Source organism: Thamnophis sirtalis, unplaced genomic scaffold, assembly GCF_051295495.1.
Source record: "Thamnophis sirtalis isolate CommonGarterSnake01/CBP01778 unplaced genomic scaffold, rThaSir2_p1.2 scaffold_5, whole genome shotgun sequence".
Lineage (NCBI taxonomy): Eukaryota > Metazoa > Chordata > Lepidosauria > Squamata > Natricidae > Thamnophis > Thamnophis sirtalis.
In genome coordinates this window covers 132,234,668-132,250,320 of record NW_028261385.1, presented here as the reverse complement: position 1 = coordinate 132,250,320, position 15,653 = coordinate 132,234,668, and the positions used below count along the sequence as shown (strand labels likewise).

General features: G+C 34.9%; 1 protein-coding gene across 8 annotated transcripts in view; it reads left to right on the top strand.

Annotated features, from left to right (window-relative positions):
* ZC3H13 (zinc finger CCCH-type containing 13) overlaps nucleotides 1-15,653 on the top strand; it is a 42,407-nt gene that overhangs the window by 2,340 nt on the left and 24,414 nt on the right. For 2 of the 8 annotated variants that reach the window (XM_087716912.1, XM_014072660.2), the window contains 2 exons: nucleotides 7,202-7,324; nucleotides 8,155-8,264. The exons of 2 other annotated variants lie outside the window; for them this stretch is intronic. In XM_087716912.1, the coding sequence (XP_087573038.1) occupies nucleotides 7,208-7,324; nucleotides 8,155-8,264 (227 nt within the window). In that variant the 5' untranslated portion in view covers nucleotides 7,202-7,207. Of the gene's footprint in view, nucleotides 1-7,198; nucleotides 7,325-8,154; nucleotides 8,265-15,653 lie in introns of those variants that run through there. 4 more of the 8 variants (XM_087716911.1, XM_087716913.1, XM_087716914.1 and 1 more) reach the window with 3 other exon arrangements.

Sequence of the window (15,653 nt, the reverse complement as noted above, 5' to 3'; positions counted from 1 at the left end):
GCTATGAATGAAGTGCAGATTGTTTAACTATATGGATTGACCTGATGATGTAGTTTAACTGTTGAAACATATGGGGATTGTCGCATCTATGTCACCTCTGAGATGGAACTCCTCAATAGGAAGTTGAAGAATACTGATTTTTGAAGTTTCCAGAAATTCTGAAGATTCCTAAAAAATTAGTACACTTTGCCTGAAATACAACTATTTACCATAGTTCATGTTCTGATTGTACGTAGGTTGAGAATATTTAATATTATTCTTTGCTACATGAAAAGGTTGTTTTAAAATTAATATCATTTACTGTTCATAGTATGAAAATGCATCCTTTAGGGCAGTTGTAGTTTTCAGTTTCAAACATACAATATAAGAGTGACAGTGATTGTGTTGTTGGAAAGTAGAGAAACTATGAATACCTGAATTCTTAAAAATTAGATAGTGATGCTGGTATGTATCTGGTTATATCCATAGCAAACACTTAATTACGTTTAACTGTCATAGCATACATTATTTTTGGAATTGTATGTTTAAGAAAGCAGTTGAATTCAATGATTTTTTTTAAAAAAAATGTTCCTGAAAAGATAGTTAATCCATTTATTGGATTGTAATTCTAGCAAATTAGCAAGTACAGTAAGTTGAACTTTTTTCATGTTCTTTGTTTATATCTAGTTCAAGTTTGGACCCAGGTTTTTTAAAAAAATACATTGGCTTAATTTAAGAAGGCACTGTAATTTAGATTTAGCAAAATTATATTTTTAAAGGTATTGAACAGGGTATCCATTATCCCTTGCACCCTGTTTTCCCCAAAATAAGCCCTCCCCAGATAATAAGCCCAATTGGGCTTTTGAGCTGTTGTGCTAAAATAAGCCCTCCCCTGAAAATAAGCCCTCCCTGAAAATATTGCAACACAGCAGCAGCCATGAAGTGACTGCTCACCATCACCTGCACCTCAAAAATAATAACACTGCCCCCAAAATAAGGCCAAGCACTTACTTTGGGGGGCAAAAGAAAATAGGACCCTGCCTTATTTTCGGGGAAACACAGTATTCAGTTTAATTGCAGAAACATTAGCAGCCATCTACTAGTAAACAATTAGTTGTGATTGTAAGTCACCCAAAATTAGCTTATTTATTTATATCACAAATAAAGGAATAAAGAAGCTATGCATTCAGGAAAGTTGTTTATTAAATGTATTTGAACATGGCATATTTCTTAATCCCCCTAACATAGCACAAGAAAAAATATGAAGTTTTATCAGTCTGTCAGGCTTAATGGTTAATTTAAAAAATCTTAGTTAACCTGCATTCATATGATATCAAAAATGTTAGGAAATATTTCAGATAAAACTTTAAATACTTAGGAGTATATGTATCCAAACAATTTTTAAATCAAGATAAGTGTTACTTTATTAGCATGGATTATTCTATGTACAGTAAATATTAATATAAAAATCTGATTTTGTACCAATGTAAAACTGGAATAATAATTAGATTAATTACTAAGGAAGATAGTACCAGATTTAGCTAACGGCTACCTTTAGAATTTGGAGAAATTAATTTTTACTTACTCACCTCAATTTAAAAACATGCTTTCTAGTTACAAATAAAAATAAGGAACTTTATTTTTCTGTTGAAAGTAGAATGGGAGATGTAAATCCTGAATAATTAATAGGGTTGCCAAAGAGGATACGTTAATACATTAGAAAAATTATATCTTATAGTTTTACATTTTTGTGTTTAACCCCAGAAAAGTATCTTACAAACAAATGTTTTAATACTTTTTCTTCTCGAGTGGACATATAACAATTTCAAAATTTGTAGGCAATGTTTTTGGTGAAATAGATGTTCTAGCTAGAAAAAAATGATTGAATGCTTTGCAAGATCAAGTTTGTTACATATATTCAATCATCAGAATAAAATATCAGCAAGAAAGAAATAATACAAATTATTTTTCAGTGTTGCAATTATTCAAACTATTTCTATTCATATATTGTATTTTTTCGGAGTATAAGACGCACAAAGATTTTGAAGAGGCAAATTTAAAAAAAGGTTTTGCACTCTCCAGACTTCCCCAAAATGGCCCGTTTTTCATGAAAATGGGCCCATTTTTTGTCAAAAAAAAGGGCATGCATAGCTTTTAGGAGGCTTGTAGCGTGCTCCTAAGTGCTGGGAGCCCCCAACAACGAGCAAAAAAGGGCCTGTTTTTTGCGAAAACAGGCCTGTTTTTTGTAAAAAAAATAATAAATGGCACAAATAGCCTTTAGGAGGCTTATAGAGTGCTCCTGGGGGCTGGGGGGGGGCAAGAACAAACAGAAACTGGCCCGTTTTCGCTCAGGAGCACTCTGGAAGTCTCCTAAAGGTTATGCACAGCCATTTTTGCAAAGGGGGTGGGGTTTCAGGAGGCCAAAAATGCTGTATTCAGTGTATAAGACGCACCCAGATTTTCAGCCTCTTTTTTGAGGGGAAAAGGTGCGTCTTATTCTCTGAAAAATATGGTATGACACAGGATGATCAAGTCAATTGCTGTGTTTGGAAAGGTTCTAAGAAAAACTCTGTCAGGAGTTCCTTAGAGTAGTTGTATTTTTTTCTCTTGGATTCATGCAGCTGTCTTTGTAACTGGCCAAGATATGAGAAGAGATGGGATAGATTAAGGTGTTCCAATAGCATGACCAAATGTTGTGCTCTTTGATTGCCCATCTCTGCGCTGTCCCAAGGACTTTAACTATTACCAAAAAAAAATACTAATCCTTAAAAATGTATCAGGATTTGTGTAAATGATACATGCACAATGGGGATGTGTAAATTATATCCATCTTATTGGCTGCATAAATAACTTCTTCAGAAAAATAAAAACAATTTAACTCAAAAATATGTGAGCGCTAGTAGCCAAGGTGTAATTTTTCTTTGGATAACTAGCAAATACATCTCTATGTTTGTGCTTTTTTTTGCTTATATATAAACCTAAGGAAGCAAACATTATTATGTAAAATGGTAACTTTTGATAAAGCAAAATGTAAGATAAAACCGATAGTTCCATTTATTATTACATTTCCCCAATTAAATATTTCTTGGAATTACTTTAGCTTGTTAGGGTTTTTGTTTTACTTATTATGCAATTTATGAAATTGGTATATATTTTCAATGTTTACTAAATTTAAAGCAGACATGCAACAGACAATTTAAGGGAGAAGAGTGGTTGACTTTGCAGTGCTGACAACAAGCAAGCTTTAGTGTTTTACATAGATAAAATTTGTGTTGATCTGTGGTCTGAATTGTCTTGCTGATTGAGGTGAAAATAATTGTGGGAGGCAAGAAATAGGGATAGAATTGTTCACTGAAATTCATCTAAAACTTCCAGATAAGGTATTAAATAAGTTGCCTCTCTCTTCTATTATACCAGTGTTATTACATTTAATATTCAATCTGAAGATAATAATGACATATTAAGTAGCCAATTAATTCACTCTGATGTCATTGAGGGCAATTCTTTTATTCATTAGCTAATGATTTTTGAATATGTGAATAGTTTGATAATCTTGTTGCATTTCTTGAAAAATTGTCAAGGAAATAGTGCTGCTCCCTCTTAAATACTTTTTCCATTGTCCATTTGGATATGAACCCATGATTGCCTGCAATCACTTGTTATCATGGGAATGTCAAATAATTATTCAAGCTATACTCCAAAACCCCTGGAGGAAAATGCATCTGAATCATGCACATCCATTCATTAATCGATAGGAAGCAATATAGTAGTTCATATTTTAACTTTCGTGAGAAGAATCTTACCACTTCTTTGGCAAATCACATGCTTGCTAAATAAAGGTAAATGCTTAATTTTACCTCCAAATTACATTCTTAACTCCGAGGATCTTATGTAAATTTCTTGCAGCAAAATTGTTTATTCCCCACTTCTTTTCATATACACTTTAATATTGTTAAGTCTATTGGGCAGATATAATTAATGGAGTGTATTTCTTTCTCACTTACTTGTTTATCCCAATTAAAGCAATTCTTTTTCCCTGACCCCATTGAAGAGTAATAACTGAAATTTAGGGAATAGAAATAGGAGTAGTCCTCTAGTTACGATGGTAATTGGAAGTCCATTGTTAAGTGATGCGGTGGTAAAGTATGATTTCACATGACCATATTACATCCTCATTGTTACCTGAATTCCACTGGTTATTAGCTGAGAACCCACCCCAATCCAAACCTTTCCAGTCTTGATCCCTCCCACACTTAAACCTCAGTTCTTCCAAGATAAAAAGGACTTCAGCTCCCACCAGTTTTCCCCATCTGTGTCCTTTTGGGCACCTTGCATTCTGCCTTGGGGGAATGGTGGCAAGCAGCCCCCAGGATCATACTGTTCTGATGCTTCTTGTCACGATGCGGTTCAGGGGCTTTTTGGTGTGTCGCAGCTCTGAGGCTACAAGGAGCCCCTGAACCACAGCACACTGCTGCCCCAGCCTGACTCAGCAGTGCAGTGTGGTGTGAAGCCGCAGCCGTACCAGGAAGTCCCAGTAGCACAGTGCAAAGCTGCAGTTGCCCCAGAAAGCACTTAACTGTATGGCATAACGATGCAGCCATCAAAGCCCCAGCAATGGAACACGCAGCTTCCTAGGAAACCTCAGCCACACCAACCCAGTCCCAGCTTCAGTATCTGCATACAAAGCCCCTGCTTCCCCATCCCAGTTGACATTCAGTATCTTCTTGCTCTTGTTGCTGACTAGTTATGCCCATCCTGACCCGTCACACGGCAGCTCCTGTTCATCTAAGACCATCTTCCTTAAGTCTTGCTAGGGAACTACTGCGTGCAACTCTGGGAAGAAAACCTCATGTGGCAAGCAACTGCAGGCCAGGCAAGGTTGATCAAGCAGCGGGAGCAAGGAGAAGATCAGATAGCATTGCAGACACCATGGATTACTGGGAGACAAAAGGGCACATAGGGGAATTGAAATGACCCTATAGTCATAAGTGGGCTACCAAGTGCCCAAATTTTGATCATGTGACCAAATGGCCACTGAATGAATTATCATAACTTGAGGGCTGCCTCAAGTTTTAGTATAAATAATGGGATGAAATTTCCATGAACCTATTGAATTGTGTTTTACTCTGAGTGAGCTAGTTTTAAACTTCTAAATAATCATGCTGCTCCTTTTTACACTAATAATGTATATGCAAAGTGCCTGTTTGCAATTTGCACATGTCTCATAAATAAGCCAAGTGCTGAACATTTGAGTGTGGCCTGTGTGACATGTCCCTGAAATACTGGATATTTTGCTTGTATATTGAAAATAAGTTCAATCCTTTGGGGGAGGGGGGTGTTAGAGCTTTTGAAGTAAGAACTCTTAAAATCTTCCTACATTTATTTGGACCTTTGCCTCAGTCATGGTGCAAAACGTTCAAATTTCTCCTCTTCTCCACACAAAGACACTTGAAAATAATAGAATTAAATTATATGTGGTAAAGACCTGTGTAGATATTATGTCATTTCTTTCCTGTTGTACTTCCCCCCCTCCCCTAAAATCTTTAGGGGCTTCAGAATAGAAGAAAAGATGTACTTATTTCTACAGTGTTGTATTGAATTGGGCCTCAATCTCCGTTTATTGCAGTATTGCAAATTTTAAGATAGAAAATCTAGTTTACATTATAACTACATTTTATACTGATTTCATTTGTTATATATTACAGTTATTGAGTCAAATGGTTATTGTGATAATGTAATATTCTTCCCCGTCAAGGTGTGTATTGGTCCTGGTTTTATTTATTCTGATGTTAGAAATACCTTCAATTGAGACATACGGTTTGCAATAAGTTCAGATTCTCTCATTTGATTTTTGAAATCATATTTCATATGCAAAGTATGCTAAGCCAAATCTATTTTTTTTAAACTGGTTAATTTTAGGGATTACCTAATGTAGGAAGGATCTTAATTTACAATAATTTAGAGTTTTGGATACCTTTCAGATCTCTTAATTTGTAGCACACTGCTTCTCACTTTCATGCCTTTAGGCATATTGAATAACAGTTCCTAAAATGTTCCATTTTTGGATAGACGTTCCTATAGTCCAACACTTTGCATACAGCAGAATTAGAGCATTACTTTAAAAAGTGACCAAGGTAATGATTGAATAAGAGATGCTGCTCACCTCTAATAAAAATGCAAAATAAAAACACAGCTTAAAACAAGGAACATATTAGGCTTTCAGGTGGCTTTCACACAGTGCTTATAGGATATACCTGAACACTTTTTTACTGGATTTCTCATTTATTCTTTGGGTGGGATTTAGCAGTGATTCTTTGTATTTCTCTTGTAATATGTTTCTAGCATGATCACATACTTTAAAACTTAACTTAGAAATGTCCTATTTTATTTCAACAGCACAGTAGCTTTGATTTCCAGCTGAGATTGATTCATATTATTCATTGATGTTTTAAAGAGCATTTTGTTATAATGACTACTCAAGAGGAAAGCAGCTTGCACCTATCTTCTCCCTCCTCTTTTTTTATTTGCATCTCGTAAAAAACGCAGAGAGTGAAGGACATTCAATAATGGTCGAATTGCTCAAAACTGAACAAGCAAACTTGGAAAAATTCCACACTTTTGCTAGATTTGGAAAGTTTCTTCATCTTACGTAAAGTACATAGCATTGAAATCTTGTACAATGTGCTTAATATTGTTCTGTCCTTATCTGTCATGAGAAATTTTGGGGACAGTACTATGAGTTAGACAAGAAAAAGGAGAAAGAAAATGATAGTTTGCATGGGCCTTCCTCTGAGTGAGCTATCTTCAAGTTGTGTAACTATTGTATTGATTACAATCCAACACTGTATACCATTTATAAGAATATTTTGGCTCCCCCCCCAGTACTTTTATTTTTTACTGAAAATAAAGCTTTCTTCTAGAGGGAAACCCCCCCCCCCTTATTTTAGTACTTCATGGATATATTATTTCAGATAATAGCCAGAAATGGATAAGGTAGCTGAAAGATGGTATAAAGATGGATTCCTCATCTTGGAATGTTTACTAATGAATCGATTAAAATAATTCCTTTGAAATAAAATTCTGTATTTGCTACTTGATTAATTTCTACAGACAGTTCTGATGATGAATAGTGTTAACTAATCCCCCCACACCCCCTATGAGTTCAGTTGCATAGTTCAACTTGAGAATTTTACAGTGTTGCTTTTTTTTTTGGTTGAAGTAGTACAAAATGTCAAAAATTAGAAGGAAGGTCACAGTGGAAAATACCAAGACCATATCTGATAGCACATCGAGAAGACCCAGTGTGTTTGAAAGACTTGGACCCAGCACTGGAAGTTCTACAGAGGTGAGTCAAAAAGTATTCTTCCTTCTTAATGTGACACTCTCATAAACCAGAGATTGTGGCAGGGAATGCTTTTCTCTTTTCTTTCTCATAGAGTAAGTCACCTTATTGGTTTAATTGGGATGCTATAAACCTATAAAGATTTTCTTATCTTACACTGATATATTATGAACTCTTACATTGTTTCAAATGGGATAAGATGAAGATGAACATCTTTGTTCAGTACTTGTTCCTGATTGAATAAATGTTTGTGTCCATAATCTAAACATACTCAATTTCAAAAAATAATCCACTCTTGAAGAAGTGACTCTGTTAGCTTGTTGATGTTGATGTTGTGCCTTTATGTAACGGGGTTTCTTTTAATATTTGAAGCCTTCAAGATAACTTTCTTAGATGCAGTGCAACCTGTTTAACTCTGCTGACAGCTGATTATTCAATTAGAATGCTGCATTTGGATATTATCTATTTTCAACTCTGATTTTCTAGGTCCAAATCCATCCCTATTCTGCAGAATGAAGCATATGGATGGATGAATTGTTTAGCTAAAAACAGAACAAATTCCAATATTTGATCACATGTTTCACATTTTTGGTGATACATGTCTTGCTCATGGTCAGAAAAAAAACTCTTTTATCTTTTAGTTGTGAGTGAGAAGAGATCTTAGTTCATGTCAATATACCTTGAAATGACTTCTGTTTAATGAGCACTGTCAGATTTGGCACTAAATTATTGTTTGGTTGGAATGATATGTGGAATTATTTGTTCTGTGAATCTTCACGCGAGCAGTATTCCAACATTAGTTTGAAATTCACCCAGTAATGTCTGTCTCTTAGACACAGTGCCGTAACTGGCTGAAGACTGGCAACTGCCTCTATGGGAACACATGTAGATTCGTACATGGCCCTTCTCCACGAGGTAAAGGCTTTAGCAGCAGTTACCGAAGGTAAATGAAGAACTCAGCTTCATATTCAGATGCTTTTTCAAGCTGTTTTCTTGTCATCTTAAAAAAATTACAATGCAATGATGTGCCTTATAAAGAATATGGTTATTCTGGAAATACTGTTATTCTCTCACTTTTTGAGTGTTGATTCTGAAACTCAAAATATTTTTGTTATTACGTGATTTCTGCTTTAATTTACCAATGATAATCAGAAGTGAAAATGAAATTATTGCAGTTTTGTTTTGCTCAAATTCTCTCTAGTAAGTGATTAAGACACCAAATTCTCAATTTCTCTTCATAAAAATTTACACCTGGCAGTGTGATCAGTAAATACGCTTTCACACTTTTATGACAAAATTATTTTTCTAGTTGTCAGTATAAAACAAAAAATGATATATATGAGAAATTTATTTTCATTAGTACCTCATGAAGAGCTTTAGTCTTACTTGTATTTACAATATGTTTTGTTTAGCTAAAATGTATGTATGTAGTCTGGAATCCAATTAATTCCTTTCCCTAACAAATTTGCATCAGGTGAGATGGAACAGTAGCTAATTTTTGCTATCTCCTATACTTTTCCATGCATTTTCTATGTGTATTCATGGGAACAGGGATTGGAAGACAGATTTTGAGGTATGAAAAAGTAGTTTATAAAATAATTAGACTGCAATCCTATAAACAATTATCTGTGAATAAGTCACATTACATTCCAGGGCAGGGGTGAAATGCTATCGGTTTGGGCTGGTTCGCCTGAACCGGTTATAAAAAATGCTACCGTTCGCCCGAACCAGTAGTAAAAAAAATGCTTAACAAAGTAAAAAAAAAGTTTTGACAATCAGCTGTGCTGCGTGATGGTAGGAACTTTTTACAAACTTTTTTTTAGCATTTGGGGTTTGTTTTTGTTCCCAGGAGGCTTCTGTAAGGCCTGCTAGGCCAAAAATGGGGGGGGGGGGGCGAGGGGTCCATTTTTGCTTGGAGGAGGCTTCCCTGACAGCTGCTAGGCCAAAAATGGGGGGGGGTGTGCTGCGAAAGAAAGAGGGAGGGAGGGAGGGAGGGAAGGGAGAAAGAAAGAGAGAGGGAGGGAGGGAAAAAGCGGGAGGAAGGAACACAAGCCTGGCACTAGACGCAGCTTCAGAGGATACCTTGAAAGAGCACAGCAATCCAGGGCTGGAAGGGACCCGGAGGTCATCTAGTCCAACCCTCTGCTCCAGCAGGACATTGTTAAAGTGAGTTTCTGTCTTTTGACCCCCCAGTCACATGACTACATAGCCACACCCACCCAGTCACATGACTCCACCACCAAGCCACACCCACAGAACCGGTAGTGGGAAAAAATAGATTTCACCAGTGTTCAAGGGGGTTACTTTGGGAATACACTACCAATTGTAGCTGAGAAACGCAGGAAAGGAAATGCAGGAAAAACAGGAAAGGAGCTTGGATTATTGTTTGGAATGGCAAACATTTCATTTCTGATTTTCATATGAATATGGAATTACAATTGTGAATTTACATTGTATAAATTATGCTTTAGATTAGAATACAAAATGTATTAAGCAGCAAACAATCATTATATGGCCATTTTATGAATATATTAGGAGCCACTCCATTTATAGCAAATTATCATTGTCAAATGGACCAATGTTTTTCATTATTGCAAATAAAGTGATAATGATTCTTTCTTTAGTTTCAGAGGAAGCATGATGGTGCTACAGTGTAACTAGCAAACCATATTAGTGGAAAATTTAGACCTTTCATGCCACAACTATAGGATGGCAGAAGGTAGGGCTTCTAATCAAAAAGACGGGAGACATACTCAGATAAATCTCAGGTTTACAGAAACATAAACATACAGTATCTTTACAGAAACATATAAAAACACCTTAGAGAACAACCACTTTTCCCTCAAAAGCAAAGAAAGTACATAGGTTGAAAAAAAAGAATACATAAAGATTGTTCTTGAAGTTATGCTCTTCAATTAAGTCTCTAGTTAGTTTAACTAGAATAGTTCTTCAGTGGTGGGGAAACCTGAAACACCTTAGAAGGAGATCAAGAAAAAAGGGAGGGCACTCCAGCAGTTAAGTGTTTGACAGGATGGGAGCAGAAAAAGATGGAGGAAGCAGAAGATGATTAGAATAGGAATGTGACATTAAAGTTGGTGAATAATCTGTCATTTAAATTGTACACAATTTATCGCAGTCTTTTCTGAAAATCACTGTGATTGCATACTTAAATTCATTTAAGAAACAAGCTTGATTCTGTATATTTTTTTACTTATAGTTTTATTGCTTTTAAAAATGACTACAAGCATAAAGACAAAAAGGCATACATTGTCAAAGAAAAAGACAAAATGTGCTTTTTAAAAGTGCAAAAATGCAACAAAAACATGTATAACCTTTAATTATGTATAAATGTATAATCACAAATGATATGTTATGATTTTATATTTGCTCGTGGAATAGTTAATAAAAATATTCAGTACTAATAACTGTTTCTATTGCATGAGTATAAATAGATATTGTAGAAATAAGAATCCTCAGTGATATTTGGGAATTTATGCTATAAAGCCTAGATTGATGACTGATCATCATTGATTTTAAAGTAAAGCAGTTCAGATCAGTAAATTAAATCATTCAACACTATGAGGAATAAATGATTTAAAATAAATCCCATTGTAATATCCACAGTTCTGGTGATCCACAAGTCTTCTGACTACACATATTATTTTTTGCCATATGGTAATTAATGCATTTCATGAAGAAGAACAATTTCTAGATTGGAGAACAGCAAGACTTTGAAATCCATGGATTTCTGATCCCTACCCCCCACCCCGGCAAGCATGGAACTCTCTTGAGCTCTTTAAATAAACGTTAAATCATCAAATGTTAAATAGTTATTAAATCTTCAGAAGACTTGTGAACAGCTTCAGCCTCCTCCCAGTGTGATTTCTGTCCTGTTTTCTTTCTCTTGTTTACAAATATAGATTGGGAGCATAGGAAAAGTTGTATAATCCTGTTATTTATGGATATAAAATGAATGTAGAATAGGTTAGAGATGGGTATCTTATAGCCCTCCAATTATTGAGACTACAATTTTATCTTCTGTCCATAAAGTTAATAGTCAGAGATGATAAAAATTTTAATCCAATAAAATCTGGAAGGAAATAATGTCTCCAAAATGTTTGGGAAAATCAAATGTTAATACTGTTAATTAAATAATCCTGTATATTACATGTTGTATTATTAATATATATTATATAGACAGATGTGTGTGTACTGACAGAAACAAACACTATGCATACACAATTATATATCTACCAGCATATATACACTTTCTTATAAGATAATAATACTCCATGCAGATGGGAAAATGATTCTCTATTTTCAGGAATGCCTGGCTAAGACCTTTTTCAGCAGCCCTTAATTGTTTATTAATATTTTTCTATTAATACTGCTGGTTTTTAATGTTTATAACATTTTTATTGATTTGCCTGTTACATGTGGTTGGTTGTTTTTTTTGTCTATAAACATTCCATAGCATTTGGACCAGATATAAATAGAATAAATAAGTTTTGTTTAGTATCAAGATAAAATAAATGTATTCATGAAAATATTGGATTATTATAGATTTATTTTTGTGTGTGGGCCACATTAAGCTCTATGTAACTAACTTAAATCTTAAGTAAAAATCTATATTTAATTTTTGTTTTTATCTGTATCTCAATTTCCTAAGGATATACACTTTCCTTTTATTTATGTTTTAAATATAACATTTGAGGGGCCAGTGTGTGGAGATAACTCCAGGTAATGTTTTTCTGTTATGCTGTTCCTGTTGGAAACGGAGACTCAGTTCAGTTGGGAATAAATAAATAAAACAGGATAGATAGGAAAAGTGAGACAAAGGCTGTTCCTGAAACGCTACCAGTGCTGGGATAAAAAGCAGATCTATTTTCATTCAAAGAGGCAGAGATGGTGCTATGCACACTCTGCCAATATACTTGTTAGACAGGCTGTGAAAAGTGTAATGAACCTGCAGAGGAAAATTAAAACCTTTTTTCTTTTTCTGTCTCCTTTCCCAATGAGCTTGATCAAAATACTTGTGTTCTTTTGGCTGTTATAGGGAAACAATTATTCTGAAAAATAATAGGGGGATGGGGGAGTTGTCTTGACTAGCTCTGTGCAAAAATTTGAAATGTTTTAAATTTAAAATACCTGTTCTATCTTTTTTGAGAAGTGTTTTGTGTTTAGAATAGCCCAGATTTCCTACTTCAATACTGAATGTTTCCAGTTATTTTCAGTCCTTATCAACATTATTTCACTTTCCCCTTTAGCAGCTCTCTCCCACAGGATAATTCCTTATCTTGTTAACAAGATAATTACTTGTTAACTTACTATTGAGAGAATAAAATTAGCAAATTCATGGGAATCCATTTTAATATTTCTAACTACATTAATGTCATATCTTTTAAATTATAAACATAATCTTTATCTTAAATAATGCATTAAATAGCACCATTATTTAATTTTTCTAAAGTTATATCTTCTTTAAACAACTGGAGATAGTAAATATTTACATCCATTTTTAAACTTCTAATCATCTTAGATTTTTTTTGCTTCATTTAAGTCCTAGCCCTACAATTTAATATTTGTCTTACTTTACCTCAGGGTTTTAAGTTGAGCTAAATCTGAATGTCAAAATAATAAGCATTTATATCACGTATTCAAAAAAATAATTAGCATTTTCCTAATAATTCATCCTAGAATGGAAGGGTAAGGTGGGGCTACTGTCTTTCCTATAACAATATGGAGAATTTGTAAATTACACATTAGCTTCCATTGCAACTGCAATTAACGATACTTTTTCTTGTTGGAAAAAGTTCCTGGTATATTTTTAAAACTAGAAGCAAATACTTTGAATATCACTCAGGAACAAAATGAGAATGGTAGCAAACTAGGATGTGCTACTGAGTGATAAATAAAAATGAACGTGCCTTGATAATATTTCTATATAGGCAGTCCCTGGGTAAAGAGCAATTTTTGTTCCTAATTCTTTAACTGGAAGTTGTATGCAAGTTGGAACTGCCTATTACTAAGAATGGTAGGCAGCATTCTCCCTTCCTCAAGCCAACGAACTGCTGACACCGTGCAGTGCTTTCAGGATCTGCTGAAAACAGGCTTTATATTAAAAACATACAGCTTTCTGAAAGCATTATGTCATTTCAGCAGTTTGTTGACTTGAGGAAGGATAACACTACCCACCATTTTTAATTATAGACAGCCTGTTCGTATGTAGTGGTGGTTCTTAAGACAGATGTTCTTAACCCAGGGACTAACTGTTATTTTTTAATATTTGAAGTCTTTAGATTGCCAATATCTGCTTTCAGGCAAAATAGATACGGTGTATGTTGCAGTCTCTTTCTACCTGTGGAAAACACCCATATTTTTGAATATTGATTTTTATTACAGTTTAGTTTAGCTCAGTTATTCAAGCATAGAAAAAATGCATGCGAGTTGCAGATGCTTTGTGATTTGGGGATATAGATCAAATTTCATCTGTTTGTCTTTGTTGTGAAGCTATATATGTGTGTATATGTTTCAAACTGGATATATATTGAGTTTTCAGTAGTTAACAGAATGAAGTGACATCGAGTATTCCCTCAGATTTGAACTTGACAGTCTTCTTCAGATTTGAAGATATAGAAAAAGAAATATAGTAATTGCTTGAGGTTATTGAGGTAATTAGTTACTGTAGGCATCCTCCCAAGTCATGTCTTTTTCAATGCAACTGATTATTTGTAAATATTAGGTGCTTAAACGTAAAACTACTTCTCTGTATTGCTTACAGTATTCTGTAATTTCAAATATGTGGGGAAAAAATTCTTGTTGAAATTAGTAACATATCTGTAATCTATCTGTTTCTAATCTGTATCTTAATTCTAATTGATATATACCTTCTTTAGAGAGCTTACATATTTTCTCTTTATACCAAAGTATTGTGTGCAATTGAAGGCAGGTCCCCTTTGATTGTTAGAAATGAATGCCAGGATCTTTGTGCTGGCAGAAAAGAGCTCCTAGTAGATAATTTACCAGGATTTTGGCCTGCCCAAAATCTTGTAATTGCATTGTTTTCTTAGATGGAGCAGTCTGTTGTACAGAAAGTTGATATGTGGCGAATTCAAAAATTAGGGAATAGCCATATGTGATCAGGATTCCCTCTTAACTAAGCTGTGAACTAGTGATAGAATATATTTATTTATTAAATTTGTATGCCACCCATTTAACTGATACAGCGACTTGGGGAAATTTATAAAGTAATAAAAAGTACCCAAAACAATTAAAATTAGGGGAAAAAATATAGTAGAAAATTTAAAAACTGAGATGATGGGTGGCCTGGCAGTGGGGATCTTCTCTACTTGGTCAGCTGCCCCCAAAATAGCAGACCCTTGCTGGCCCCCCAGGCCAAGCAACAGAACCAAGTTTTTAGACTCTTGTAGAAGGCCAGGAGTGTGGGGGCAAACTTCATCTCAATGGGAGAATATTCCAGAGGGTGGGGCCCTACCAGAAAAGGTTTTTCTTCTGGACTTCATCAGCTGAAATTCTTTAGCCGCTGGAATTTGAAGAACACCCTTTCTGCTGGAACAAGAGAGGCAGGTTCCATTGGGGTAAGGTGATCCCCCAGATAGCCTGAGCCCATGCCATAAAGGGCTTTGAAGGTGCTAACCTAAACATTGAATTGAATCCAGGAGCAAACTGGCAGCTGGTTCAGCTCATATAATAGCAGTGTCACATCTACCACCCGAGTGGCTATCCATGCCAGTGCATTCTGTACCAGTTGTAACTTCCAGCTACTCTTCAAGGATAGGTCCAGGTAGCGCGCATATATTGTCACATGAAAGAAAAGTTACTGCAATGAGAGTAATACTTGCTACCTGTGTCATGCTTGCTACCTATGACAGATAACAGTGGCATTCAGAACACTACTCCACTGTTGTTTTGCCTCTCATTATCCTTTGCTGTGTTGTTGCTGTCTTAACTAACTGCTGTGTCTTTCTTCTCCCAGGCAGCTCCACATAAGCACAGAGTTACAAGAGTCCTATCTGGTCAGCTTCTTCACAACTATAACTTGTCAAAGAAATAGAAATTCAAAGCTGAGATTTTTAAGATGCAAGAGTTGACAGACTAGACAGACCCAAATATATCAGGCTAAAATAAAATAAATACCATGTTTAAATAAATCAGCACAGAGTATTAATCCAGTGACATATGAATGGGAATGTATTTGTCATTCAGTATATTTATCCCTCCTGCTATTTCATGTTTTGGTTATTGCAGTTTTCAAATTCCCTGTAGTTTAATAATTGCCATTAATGGTGACCATATCACTGTAATATTTAAA